Consider the following 14,139-nt stretch of genomic DNA (forward strand, 5'->3'; position numbering starts at 1 on the left):
AAGTGGGTTGGGAATGAAAAGGAAAGGATGTTAGGGCAGGCAGCTGTCACGTCTACAACATCTGTGGGGACACACGGCGTGGAATAACAAGAAAAATAACCATGATTCTGAGCTTCAACTTTCTTGACTCCTCACTTTCCCCAAGTAATGAAATGATAAACTCCCCTGAAGCATCTCGTAGATGTAAAAAAGTCCATCTTATGTGGAATGTAACCTGCCCTTTAAAAAGTAATCCCTGCAGTAACCTGTGTGTGTTTGAACACCTGTTTGTCTTTCGCCTATTTTTTCTAGATTTATTGTCCTGTTTGGGGGTGGGGAGGGGGAGGAGGGGGGGGGGGATCTTTGCTGTAATGTGTGTTTAAATTCAGTTTAAAACCGACCCAGAACCGGAGAGAGTGACTGCCCGGTGCTCGGCTTTTCTGTCGCGGCCCCCCCACTCTCCTCCTGCTGGTTTCCCTTCTCCGCGCAGCCGCTGGCGATCTCGTCGTTGCACGGCGTGTACTCAGATGGGTCGAGATCGGGATCTGGGTCCAGCTCCGGCTCCGGCTGGGACTCCACGGCCGTCTCCCAGTCCTCCTCTTCTTCCTCCTCCTCCTCCCCCCCCTCCCCCTTGTCCCTGTGAGCGCCCTGGCTCTGCAGGAGGCGGAGGCGGGCCATGGCCTGGTCAATGGTCTGCGTGCTCACCAGGTTGAAGTCGTGCATGCTGATCAGGTGCAGCAGGAAGTTGCGGCAGAGGTTGTTCTTGACGATGTGGACGCCGTGGTGGTCGGCAAACAGCAGGCAGGACTCGTTCATCTGGTTGTCCGCTATGAAGCTGGAAGGAGGACAGGAGAGTTCAAAAAGGTATAGTAAGTGATGTTAAACCAATACACATTTTGTCAAATTCCATCGCCTAAGCTCTCTACCTTCTGTGTGCGCTGAGGGAGGCTGTATTTGTTTGGCAGTTGAGTCCAAATATCAATAATCTTTGTGCAGAATCACTTACTGCACCTTTAATGTGATGGATGCAAGGAAAAAGATTCTAACAGACCGGTCTTTCAAATGCATCATTTAATATGTTTACACTTCGGTTAACAACACAGCATGTGTCAGGTCAGCGTATTAGTCTGATCTCTGCAAAAATAACTGCTTATATATATTGGATATTATTTAAAAGGATTCGGCCAAGACCAGGTTTAAATAAGCCAACGATCGAGCAAGGCCTGAGGCAGACACATTTGATCAGCTGTAATTAACGCTAATTCCCAAACCGCTAAAATGTGCTTCCTGCAGCTGGTGTCTGTGTTCAGACAAAGATCAAGTCCTTGCGAATCCAGACCTTCTATATTTGGAGTCAGAAGCTGGTAAAGTAAAGCAGACCACAGCTGTTAACTCACTGTGTCAGACACGTTTACTTAGCACAGATTCGGCTACGTGCAAATGTCGGAAGGTAAACCAAAACAAGGGTCTGAAGAGTGGATCCGATACGGGACTGTGGATTGCTTCATACGCACCCGTGCTTCATGACGTGGAGGTTCCACAGCTTCATGATCTCCTTCTCCCCCTCGTTGACGTCAGTGAAGTCCTCGATTTGCTGCGGTGAGAGCAGAGCAGTCAGACTTCAGACAGGACACACTCTCAGGTACTCTCAGGTTGCTATAGTAAACTAAGGCTGTTTACACTGCAATGTTTTCAACATGCAAAAGTATTTTTTTTAACGTTCTGGCCGAGAGGGAAATCTTTTGTATATGCAACTCCAGCGTCGCCGTGTAAACTAGCAAAACTGGTCTCTGTGGAGCCAGAGCCAGACACTAACTCTGATTTTAAGTATCTCACCCCCACCTACAGTACCCCTCACACGACTACAGTATATCTCCCAGTGGAGGTGGCCTTCGGCAGTCCATTCAAAACAAGGCCGTCTACACCTGGGCCTTTTTGTGAAACGTAAAAAGGAAAAACCTTTCCGTTTTTTGCGAGAGCGTTGTGTAAACGTAGCCTTAAGCAACAGAAATGCAGGAACAGCGCAGCATTATCTACAGAAAGGTTATTTTTCTTCTAAAAAAGCTTCTCCAGAGACGACAAAAAAGACATTATACACAGCTTTAATAAATGCACAACAATGGCAAGTAAACTTTACTTCATGTGTAAAATCAGTGGAATGCTCCTTCAGCTGTAAACTAGTTAAGTAGACGATTCATTTAGGGAATTGTTCAGGTGCCGCCTGAGGCTCCACAGGATGTTCTTCATTTTCGGCCAGATGTCCGTCACCTTCTGCTTCCTTAGTGTTGTAATTCTAAACTCTGGTGGATTTCTGAGGACTATGGTTAACTGCTCCTCAGATCTCTGCAGGGTAAATCCAGACAGCTAGCTAGACTATCGGTCCAATCTGAGTTTTCTGTTGCACGACTAAAACAACTTTTAAACGTACACATGTTCCACCAAAACAAGTTCCTTCCCGAGACTATTTTGCAGACGATTGTGATTGGTTTTAAGAAATGCCAATAAACCAGAGCACGTTTTTCTCCCCGGAATTCTGTGTGGACTAGCCAGACCCTCCTCAGCAGCGCTGTGGAGGAAGGTCTGGCAATGCGAGACCAGCTGTAAACTAACCTTGGCAGTCTTCTCTTTGAGCCAGTCGGGGTCCCTCTCGTCCTCGCTGTCCACTTCCATCTCCTGAGGCCGGAGCGGCACGCAGCTGTCGCTGTGGAAGTAGAGGCGGTTGTGTCCGCTGATGATGGGCGGCTCCTGGTCACCGTCCTCCGGCTCCAGGAACTCCGACAGGCTCGGCTTCGTCCTCTTGGGTCTGGATAGAAAAGGGGAGTTTCAAAAAAAAAAAAAAATATATATATATATATATATATAAATAAATAAATAAATAAATAAATAAATAAATAAATAAATAAATAAATAAAGGAAAGAAATTACCTGCAGACGACAACGTGGGTGACGGCGGTCCTCTTGACCGGGCCGTTCCTGCTGAAGGCGAAGCCCGGCTGGCTGTGGATGTCCTGAGGGTTTCCTGCATACGAACCATCATAACACTCGTTGATGGAGACCTCGATCTTCGCTCCTTTAGGATGGTGCTGCCGGAGATCAGGAGAGGGACGAGTGAATCAAACTGACAGCAACAACACGTTGAAGACGACGACTCGACTCTCTCGGGAGTTCTGGTAACATCTTTTTAAAATCACTTCTTAAAACTCTTTCTGCAAGTTTTCATCTAAATATAACTTTATTTTGAAAGGTGGCGTATAAATCAAGTGTATCATTGTTATTAGACTCAAGAATTGAATGCCAATCATGGAATCCAAAAAAAAAGTGGTGCCTTAAACACTGTTGTGTTTGGCTATGTGTCTCGAGTGAACGTGAACAAAAAAAATATAAGTATATAGCTACTTTTTAACATTTTATTTCTTTTAAACCATGTGAGTCTGTCTCACCGCGTAGTTGAAGATGAAGCGGGAGTGAGAGAGTTTGAGGTGTTTGATCAGACTGTAGAGCTTCCTGCAGTTAAGGGTACACCAGGGACAGTGGAGGTCGTCTCTGGCCTCCGTCTGCTGCCGCGTGTTGTTGTTGTACTGGAACTGGACAGAAAAACAGCGAGTGAGTGTGAGAGAGACGAAAACATAAAATGGGATCGTCTGTGGGGCTTCAGGTCCATCTTCAATCTACAGGCCTCAGCCTGCTTCAAACCGACTACCGTACGTGTCTCTCTAAAACGGTTTAATATATGGACGTCGTCTCTGTGCCGTCACCCGTAGGTTTCTGAAGAGCCAAAATGAAGCTCAGAGTTGATGTCGGCCCATCCAAAAATGGGCAGAGAGGTGGAGCTTGGATGGAGCTGAGGCGGGCCGAATGAAGCTCGCCGTCTATGCCAGCAGGATCGTCGAGATTAGACAGTGTGTCAGCCGCATTGAGTGCAACATTATGAATGCAATCAAAAAAGGATTTTCAAAAGTGTGCGTTGCTAACCCCGTATTTGAATGCATTTTTAGGCCTTTATTTGGATAGGACAGCTTAGACTTGAAAAGGGAGAGAGATGGGGAACGACTCGAGTCGAACCTGTGGCCGCTGCATCAAGGAATAAACCTCTATATATGGGCGCCCGCTCTACCAGGTGAGCTACCCAGGGGCCCGTGTCTCACCCTTCTTAAAGATTAGAGAGCAGCTATAAACAATTCTGACTTTATATGTGGTCAGACGACAGGGCGTACTAGGTAGTTTATTTCGAGCCTAACAGGACCTTTTTAACTTCCAGAATCCTGCAACATCCATAGGATTCAGGCCTCATGACATAATGCTGTAGCCTCATGTGAATCAAAGGAACCCCTTGACAAAAAGTCGATAAGACTGCGGTGGTTAAGTGGCTAAATAATTAGATGTACGTCAAAAAATTGTCGGTACAGAGGATCAATTAGCCTGAATGTTCAAGATGCCTTAAAACTAATTTGTGGTAAACTGTAGTTGATGTACAGATTCTGGCAGGTGAAGGTGTGCCGTGCAGACCCAGTACGAGGCGAGACTGACCTGGTAGAAGATGCGCAGCTTCTGCCGGGGCTCAGCTGAGATCAGTTCTCTTCTGGTTTGCACATCGGCATTTAAGGATTCTTTAACAGCTGCAGCACATATGACAAATACATCTTTACTCGCTTTCAATAAAGCAAATGAACAGTTGCACCACAGATTGCTTGCTGTAAAATCTAAGTCTCTGTGTTGCGGCTTCTCACTCACCCAGAGTGTGTGGGGCTCTCAGGGAGCCGGGTCGGGGCTCCTGGTTGGTCTCAGAGTTGCGGGTGGCCAGAGGTTTAGCCACGGGTGCAGTGGAGAGATCGGAGTCGCCGCTGGTCCAGCGCAGGGTGAACTGCAGGGTGGGACCCTGGGAGAAACTCTCAAATGGAGGCAAACGCTACAAAAAGAGAGCAGATCATTGAACCACGCTAGCTTAAAGATCACTTATTATTAACATGACCAATAAGCAGACTGGCACAGATATGAAACTAATAGTTTTACAGTCTTGGTTAATGTATTTCTGTTTTTGTCTTGTTTTTTGTTCCATGAATCCACAACGGTCAACTGACAGTGAGCTGACACAAGATGGAGGTGAGTAACGTTCTCCCCGTGGCATTCAGACCATAATAATGATAACATAACTATATTACTGTGTGTCCAATCTAATGCAAACCTCTGTGTTATTACATAATTTAATTTGAAATACAATAGTTTGGTTCACGGTGATGACTCAAGATCATTTACTTAAGATGTAGACTAGGCATGATCTTGTAACGTCATCATGAGGACACAGACTTTAGTAATCCCCTCCCCCCCCACCCCCAAAATCACACACACAATGATGTGTCTGGTGTGCATGAAGTGAGGATTTGACTACCTGCATGACATTTATACTTTGTGTGGAAATACCTTGTAGTGGGGAGCCTTGCCAAGTCTCTCTCTAACACACAAACACACACCTTTCCGTCCAGGATGGTCTCCCAGGTTGCCCTCTTCTTATTGACGGGACACTCCTCCATCTCTTGCATAGACACCTCATACTCCCCATCTAGCAACTGCAGACGTCTGCGTACGACACATTTAGTTTTTCCAACGCTTGATTCTGCTGCACATGATTAGAACAAACGCTTTCCTGTGTGTCGGAAAGGTGACACATGACAGTTTGTGTGTGTGTGTTGTGTGAGCTACCTGTTTTTATCAAAGACAGTCATCTGAGCCACAAATGTGGTTTCTCCCTCCTCCCTGAGACAGGAGCTCCTCCTCTTCCTGTTTACCACTTCTTCTGTAAATTCTGAGACAGACACATGACATGTACCACTCCTCTACCACACGAGATTAAAACTGGTCTTTCAAGGAAAAAGACAAGTTTGGGCAGCCATTTCTATCAGTTATGATTACACTGTTTGAAGCTTAAAATATTGATAACATTTTTAACTAGGAGATTCTCTTGACAGTCGCCACACTGTTGGTCTTTGAGGACTATGAAAAAAACAATCCACTTAGGGTCGTAGAATGGCTTTACAGAATGATATTTCATGTCTTTGAGTGCAGCCGCCACGCTGAGGAGAGGCATTAAGAGCCAAAAAGCTTCACTTCAACCATTATGGAGTTAACGTCAAACGGCTACATCTAATCGCTAATTTACCTCGAAGGGCTTTAAAATCCGTACAGCTACAATGCCCACTATCCTCAGACCTTCAATTTGCATGAGAAAAAACCCTTCCAAAAAAAGCCCTTTAACGGGAAAAATAAAATGGAGAAACATGAGGAAGGGATCTTTCTTCCAAGGTGGCCGGACATGCAACAGATGTATCTAGAGTAGACACAGCAGCCTACTAACTTTACCTGAATTTATTGTACATTGGTCTTTGCTAGCGAGCAAGTGCAATAAAATGTTGGAAACAACAATTTGCCAACTGGGATCAGCATGACACCCAAAGTTGAAGCCGGAAGTCGGCCTGTAAACTATGATGGGATGTTTGGGTAATAATTATGACCAGTCGCCTTTGTTTTCTCTTCCAGATAAATAGAGGCTGGTTTAAATTCCATCTGAAGTGATGTCACCATGTTCCCCGAACTGACCGGGTGAGTACCTTTTGTTATTACTGATCCGAAATGATGGCCACAACTACAAAAATAAGTGAGTCAGTGAGTGAGTCATGCTGATATAAACCAGAAGAATCCTCTGCTCACCTCTGTTGTTGTGGTGCTCTCCGTTGGCCAGGCCGTTGACCTGAGTCCGAGGGTAGCCGGGCCTTGACACTCTGAAGAGCAGCGAGTAGGATTTGACCATGTGAGAGTTGCTGGGTTCAAACTCGCTGCTGGGAACCAGCAGCGAGGGGAAGGAGCCCGGCTTGGCCGAGACTCCGGCGCTGGTGTCGGGGTTCAGAGGAACCTGCTTCTTCCCTGTGGGGACTTGCTTCACTGGACAGCTCACATCCTGGACACGCAGGAAAAGACATTTCACATGCGTTCCATTGACACCTGGATTTTATTGAAAAAACATGAGCAGCGTTGAGATACTTATATCATCACACACACACCTTCCTCTTCTTGTGACAGACTTTGACCAGCAGCACCTCCAGAGATACAGAGTTCTGCTCATTCTCACTGTCCTGAGATGGCTTTCCTGAGAACACAAACACTTCCTTTAGTCACACTGAATCAGTGGAAGGACTAGACCTAATAAATAAATAAACACCAAATGACGACAGCTGAGAAGGACAAACTTACCAGCTTTATGAAAGAAGCCAGTAAAGGTGAGCTGCAAATTAGAGGCCAAGCTGTGAAAAAAACAAAAAAAAACAAACAGAAGAACTTTAAAATGTTCTTACAAACTCTCACAGGTGATGTTTTATTTGATCATATGTCTACAAGATGTGCGATCCCGTGGTTATGTCTTAAAGCAAGGCTGTTCTTGTCACGGTGTTGCATTAGTATGAGACCACATGGGCAGGAATGTTGTACATTGTTCTGAAACCGTGTGTGCTTGTGCTGTTTGCAAAACCCAGCAACACATGGAATAGGAGGATTTATAGGAAAACAAAGTGACTGAAACCGCCACGTCTCTGCAGTTATCTCAACTATAACTCAATATCCTAGTAGTCGTTTTCATGAGTAGCTTCTAGTTTTCATTCAAGTAAATGCAGTTTATATGGAAAATAGAAAAAATCTGAAATCGCTGAAATCCATTCGCAAAATTGCTCAAAAACTTGTTAAAACTCACACCAATAACAGTTTGGTCAGTATTTCATTTGATCTATTTCCACATACAGTAAGATTCTGTAATTCATGTTCAAATGTTTTCAAGCCCCTAATACTCGGAAAAGATAGTTTGTTGTTGGGTGAGATGATGATATATTCCTTAAGGCGACAGAAGCCATAATGTATCTTTACTTTGGATTACAAAACTATCCCTTTTTAATTTAATAGCTCTGGTTGTATTAGATCATTGCAGGAAATGAACCATTTAGAAACCAACAAGGAAGACATGGAAAGCCTTTGTAAATAAATACCAACAACAGCACAGACAAACGTGAAGCATTAAATGTCTGGAGCGTTTACCTGTGAGTCTCCTGTTCGCCTCGCATCTTTTCCACTTTGAACAACAGATTGTCAACCTTGGAGCTTTTCCTGTACATGCAGACAAACAGCAGGGGTAAGCAACAGCAACACAAACACCGCCATCCAACACTGGCCTACAGGCAGAACAACACAACACTATACAGGCCAAGACTTTCTATCCAGGACCTGATCAGTGCCACATTCATTTATTCTGGTCTGGAGATAGATTCAGTTGACTGACTAACATCCGCTGATATACCTGTGCTTTTGATCGTCACTTTTCCCCCAAATAAGTCAACTGTATCCTGGTCACGTTACACTAAGACAGACACTTCACGTAGCATGAGATGCTTTAAACACTAAAGACTTTATACTGTATAGCTTGAAACTTGTAGGAACACGTTTTAATAAAACTGCAAAAACAAACAAATCCTTAAAAAGTAAAAGGCCAACGGACATCACCTTGAAACATACCAGGTGGTCTGTAAAGGTTGAAATGTTGTGCGGCATTTATTTCACTGACAGACATATACGTACTCTTTAACATTTTAATAGTATTTTTGACGTTTTCTGTTGCCAGGTGCTGAACACCTGTGTGCGTGTTGCCACTCAGACTAGAGAGACTGAAGCAAGTTCCACGTATCTCTGTATGATACAGAGTGGCAATGACCAAGAAACCCGCTTCAATGTTGTGCAGGCAGTCTATGAGGCAGCAGGTACAACGTTTTAATCATTATCAGCAGCAGGTAGTAAAGATGCTGAGGCAAACTTTAATCTTTTTTTATTTTACAGCTTTGTGTGAGTGTTGGCAGAGACTGTACAGAAGATTGGATTCAACCACAACAAGCCATTGAGTTCTGCGTTTATATTGTTTTAAGATGCTGTTGGTAGATGTGCATAAGCGCCATGTGCCATTTTGTGAACTGGAATTTCAATGGAAAGCGTGCCCACCTGGCTCAAATCGGCCATGTGTCGGTGTTTTTTATTTGGAGCGTACCCATTAGTACACTGAGTTTAGGGAGCTGAAATTAATTCCCACTTCCGTGCAACTACACTATGAGCAGCAGTCTAATGAGCCAAAGTAACTGAAAACACCTGCGAGGCTGTGCAGGGTCTTGCAGAATAGCACCTTTAAATATTTAGGTCCTGTTCAGACAGACTTTTGCACTGAATCAAAAAGTGCAGGGAAAAAATATGAAGGGTCCTTTTACATCCAGCAACACACTGCATCGACCAAATACGTGCAAGCTCTCATTCCTAGTACATTACTCTGCAACGTGAATGCTTGTTTCACTGTTCTCCAGGAGAAAATGATTGCTACCGGACACACTGGCTGGCGGCCTTTTACTTTAATTGGCTTACAGCTACATACATAAAACATACAGACTTGGGATCCAGCACAGTTGGGGGGGGGGGGGGGGGGTATGGATCCATTTAGAAAAAAAGGTAACACAAGAGAGAAACTGCTCAGACACTTTGATTGCACAGAGCCAGTATACAGTGAGGAAAATAAGTATTTGAACACCCTGCTATTTTGCAAGTTCTCCCACTTAGAAATCATGGAGGGGTCTGAAATTGTCATCGTAGGTGCATGTCCACTGTGAGAGACATAATCTAAAAAAAAAAAAAAAAAAATCCAGAAATCACAATGTATGATTTTTTAACTATTTATTTGTATGATACAGCTGCAAATAAGTATTTGAACACCTGAGAAAATCAATGTTAATATTTGGTACAGTAGCCTTTGTTTGCAATTACAGAGGTCAAACGTTTCCTGTAGTTTTTCACCAGGTTTGCACACACTGCAGGAGGGATTTTGGCCCACTCCTCCACACAGATCTTCTCTAGATCAGTCAGGTTTCTGGGCTGTCGCTGAGAAACACGGAGTTTGAGCTCCCTCCAAAGATTCTCTATTGGGTTTAGGTCTGGAGACTGGCTAGGCCACGCCAGAACCTTGATATGCTTCTTACAGAGCCACTCCTTGGTTATCCTGGCTGTGTGCTTTGGGTCATTGTCATGTTGGAAGACCCAGCCTCGACCCATCTTCAATGCTCTAACTGAGGGAAGGAGGTTGTTCCCCAAAATCTCGCAATACATGGCCCCGGTCATCCTCTCCTTAATACAGTGCAGTCGCCCTGTCCCATGTGCAGAAAAACACCCCCAAAGCATGATGCTACCACCCCCATGCTTCACAGTAGGGATGGTGTTCTTACGATGGTACTCATCATTCTTCTTCCTCCAAACACGGTTAGTGGAATTATGACCAAAATTCTGTTTTGGTCTCATCTGACCACATGACTTTCTCCCATGACTCCTCTGGATCATCCAAATGGTCATTGGCAAACTTAAGACGGGCCTTGACATGTGCATGCATGATTTCAAACCATGACGTCTTAGTGTATTACCAACAGTAACCTTGGAAACGGTGGTCCCAGCTCTTTTCAGGTCATTGACCAGCTCCTCCCGTGTAGTTCTGGGCTGATTTCTCACCTTTCTTAGGATCATTGAGACCCCACGAGGTGAGATCTTGCATGGAGCCCCTGTCCGAGGGAGATTGACAGTCATGTTTAGCTTCTTCCATTTTCTAATGATTGCTCCAACAGTGGACCTTTTTTCACCAAGCTGCTTGGCAATTTCCCCGTAGCCCTTTCCAGCCTTGTGGAGGTGTACAATTTTGTCTCTAGTGTCTTTGGACAGCTCTTTGGTCTTGGCCATGTTAGTAGTTGGATTCTTACTGATTGTATGGGGTGGACAGGTGTCTTTATGCAGCTAACGACCTCACACAGGTGCATCTAATTTAGGATAATAAATGGAGTGGAGGTGGACATTTTAAAGGCAGACTAACAGGTCTTTGAGGTTCAGAATTCTAGCTGATAGACAGGTGTTCAAATATTTATTTGCAGCTGTATCATACAAATAAATTGTTAAAAAATCATACATTGTGACTTCTGGATTTTTTTTTTTAGATTATGTCTCTCACAGTGGACATGCACCTACGATGACAATTTCAGACCCCTCCATGATTTCTAAGTGGGAGAACTTGCAAAATAGCAGGGTGTTCAAATACTTATTTTCCTCACTGTAGTTCACAGAGCCTTATAAAGACACTAGAAACTTGTCTGGACACATATTACCAGCTTTGCATGAAATGCTGAACACTAAACCAGTTTGATTCCTAGTTTCTAGGGCTGCTCCCTCTTAGTCGATTAGTCGAATAATCGGTCGTTTTGGTCTTAGTCAACTTAGATTTCTTTAGTCGATTAGTCATGTTTTATGCTTTTTTCATGCCGAATGACTTATTTCCAAGAAACGTACGAGCACATCTCTGGTAAACGCAAGAATTAAAGTGGTGCTTTTGCATGACTCTTTGCAGAGAAACTCAGATTTACAGATCTGTCGATTAAATCAACTAATCGATTAGTCGATACAATTGAATGAGTGTTAGTCGACTAAGAATTTCTTTAATCGAGCACAGCCCTACTAGTTTCTGATCAAATTATAATAAACTTCATTCATTCATGCTCGGTGAACAGTTAACTGTGGAGGGTCCCTGTGTGGAGCTTATTCATCTCAAGTCACAAGCAGCGTTTCATGTGACTGAAGCGTGCAGGAGTGCAGCAGCGGAAAGTGAAAGTGAGCAGAGCTGCAGCAGACACGTCGCCTGCTTCACTAACTCCACTTCAAATCAGGAATAACGCGTTCTAACAGCTGCCATTTTTAGTCCCCAACCAACTCCCCAAGTACTAAGCAGAAGTTACTTTTCCTCAAAGGAGGGAAAGTACCTGTCTGATGAGTGCATGTCCAAATAAGGACCACAAAAAAAACCAAGTTATTATAGCGTTGATTGTAACAGAGAGAGGCCGATAGTGTTTCAGATACAATTATCAAGAATGACAGTTTAAAAAAAGTGCTGTATCATGTCTTTTTCTTTCTTTCTAAAAGTTTTAATTTATTTAAAAACTGCAAAAATAAAAAATTATTCTACACTACTAATGGAGGATAAAAACAGGATCGGTGCCCAAGTTTTAAAGTTTCAGCTCAGTTTAATAGTGTAAGAATTTATTTCTTCTTTTCTTTTGCACATACCTTTTTTTTTTTTTTTTTAACTAAATAAACAACAAAGCATTAACAAACACCTGTGTTCACAAATTGGTTTATCCGCTGGTTAACAGCTGTCACCGATTTTTATTTGCAGCCCAGCAGTGTGTCAATGGACATCTTTCGATACCAGCATCAACATGATACTTTAGTTTTGGTACCAATTCCAAGACAATGCTATTTCAATGAATCCATATTTCTACAACAGTCATAACACAAACAGCTGTGTAAGAACACTGCCTAAAAAAAACAGCATAAAACCGGCAAATATTAACTAACAAGACTAGACACAGACACAGCCTAGTAGCCAATGAAAAACCAATTATCACCCAATATTCAACTTGCACCTACTTGGTGTTACTTGAATAGCAGCTGACTAAAATTGGTTCATGTTTGACACAAGTATGCAGCCCAAGAGTTTTTAACACATAACCCCTGCATAACCTGCAGTTCTTCAACACAACATCCATGCGATAACACCAGACAAGGCCGTATTCTAAGCCCCCGCACCACCCCCCTCCCCCCTCCCGACCCAAAAGCAGCCCCATGCGATCAGAAGAATCTTTTTTGTGTGTGCAGCGTCTGTATGCAAAGCGGCCTAACTGAAAACGTCTCTCCTATCTCAGCTTTAACTGATCCAGTCAGCCCCCACCTACAGCAGCCGACATTTAAGCAGTTAACTTTCTCTCAAGATAACACTTGACCTGCTTTTTTTGTTTTAGAGACAAACTATTTAACACCAAGTTTCAGGTTCAACATAAAGTTTTGAAACCTAAAACTGAAAGCAACAAAGCCACAAATTAAAGACACAAGATAATCCCAAAACAACTGATCCGTTAAGCCTAAAAGGTTGTCTTTGAACACCATCCTTAGAAAAATTTGATTTTCGGCATCACAACAACTTGTGAAGTACTGGATTCTTACCTTTTGACATTATTCCTTGAGTTTCTGTGGGACATATAGGTGAGTGTCCTGTGCAAGAATATAGGCTGAAATGGGATAAAAAAAAAATTTTTTAAATACGTGAAATGTTGCAATTCTACTTCAACATGCCAAGAGGTACAGAAACATTTCCTCTTATCTCAAATGGTCAAGTTCATTATGTGACTATTTTTAAGGAACACTCACAGCGATCAAGTTCCTGGTGCGGAGGAACCTGTAGATTTGTGTAGGCTCTGCAAATAAACATGACATCATCAGCACATGATTATGTGTGATATACACCCTTTATATAAAGATTTTGAATCTTAAACAAGCGTCAAGCCAAACAAAAAAAAACATAAGCTTAGTACACATAGTGCTGAAACAATCATTTATGTAAGGAATGAAAACGTTAAACTTATCATGCAAGCCATTTCACCAAGTAAAAATACCAAACGTGACCCTTAAGGAGGATCTGCCTGCTTTTCTCTGCTTAATTTTTTATTTTTGAAGACGTCACTTTGTGGTCAGCTAACCTTGTTTTCATGTTATTTAGACATTTCATAAACTATATAATTGATAATAAATGAATTGATAGATTAACCGAAAACCATCCCTCGTTGCAGCAACGTTCGGAAGACTGAATGAATGAGTTCACCTTGATTTAAATATGCAAACAACCTGCAGCTGCAACAAGTTGTGACAAAAAGAAAGTATGACAACACTGCAACACGTAATTAACAGTGGGTGAATGTAACCGAGTAGGCTACAGACACATTTACTTAAGTACTGTACTTAAGTGAAAATTCGAGGTACTTTAACTTACTAGCATTTCCATTTTATGCAACTTTATGCCTTTACTCCCCTACATATCAAGAGGTAGTTTTTTTAGATTTGCCGATTTCGTATTTGAATGTTTCTGATGTATAAACTGAAGTTTTTTTCTGAGCAGTAGTAGCTAAAATTAGCACAACCTTAAACAACTACAGCAGTCAAAAAATTGTAACATTCTCTTTAATGCAGCAGTACTATTAATATTACTGCTGCATTCATGATTAATTAATCCAG

General features: G+C 42.8%; 1 protein-coding gene across 2 annotated transcripts in view; it reads right to left on the minus strand.

The window, feature by feature from the left end:
• Window positions 1-324: 324 nt before the first annotated feature.
• Window positions 325-14,139, minus strand: part of LOC116063745 (polycomb protein suz12-B-like) — a 15,012-nt gene continuing 1,197 nt past the window's right edge. The window contains exons 2-16 of one of the 2 annotated variants that reach the window (XM_031318677.2): window positions 13,279-13,325; window positions 13,075-13,139; window positions 8,053-8,121; window positions 7,222-7,271; window positions 7,032-7,117; window positions 6,682-6,928; window positions 5,677-5,779; window positions 5,448-5,553; window positions 4,711-4,885; window positions 4,507-4,595; window positions 3,420-3,563; window positions 2,905-3,062; window positions 2,590-2,782; window positions 1,494-1,573; window positions 325-814 (exon numbers count right to left, since the gene is read on the minus strand). In XM_031318677.2, coding sequence (XP_031174537.1) covers window positions 370-814; window positions 1,494-1,573; window positions 2,590-2,782; window positions 2,905-3,062; window positions 3,420-3,563; window positions 4,507-4,595; window positions 4,711-4,885; window positions 5,448-5,553; window positions 5,677-5,779; window positions 6,682-6,928; window positions 7,032-7,117; window positions 7,222-7,271; window positions 8,053-8,121; window positions 13,075-13,139; window positions 13,279-13,325 — 2,057 coding nt within the window. In that variant the 3' untranslated portion in view covers window positions 325-369. The remainder of the gene's footprint in view (window positions 815-1,493; window positions 1,574-2,589; window positions 2,783-2,904; window positions 3,063-3,419; window positions 3,564-4,506; window positions 4,596-4,710; window positions 4,886-5,447; window positions 5,554-5,676; window positions 5,780-6,681; window positions 6,929-7,031; window positions 7,118-7,221; window positions 7,272-8,052; window positions 8,122-13,074; window positions 13,140-13,278; window positions 13,326-14,139) is intronic. The other variant, XM_031318678.2, reaches the window with a different exon arrangement.

Source organism: Sander lucioperca, chromosome 21 (genome assembly GCF_008315115.2).
Source record: "Sander lucioperca isolate FBNREF2018 chromosome 21, SLUC_FBN_1.2, whole genome shotgun sequence".
In the NCBI taxonomy this organism is placed as follows: domain Eukaryota; kingdom Metazoa; phylum Chordata; class Actinopteri; order Perciformes; family Percidae; genus Sander; species Sander lucioperca.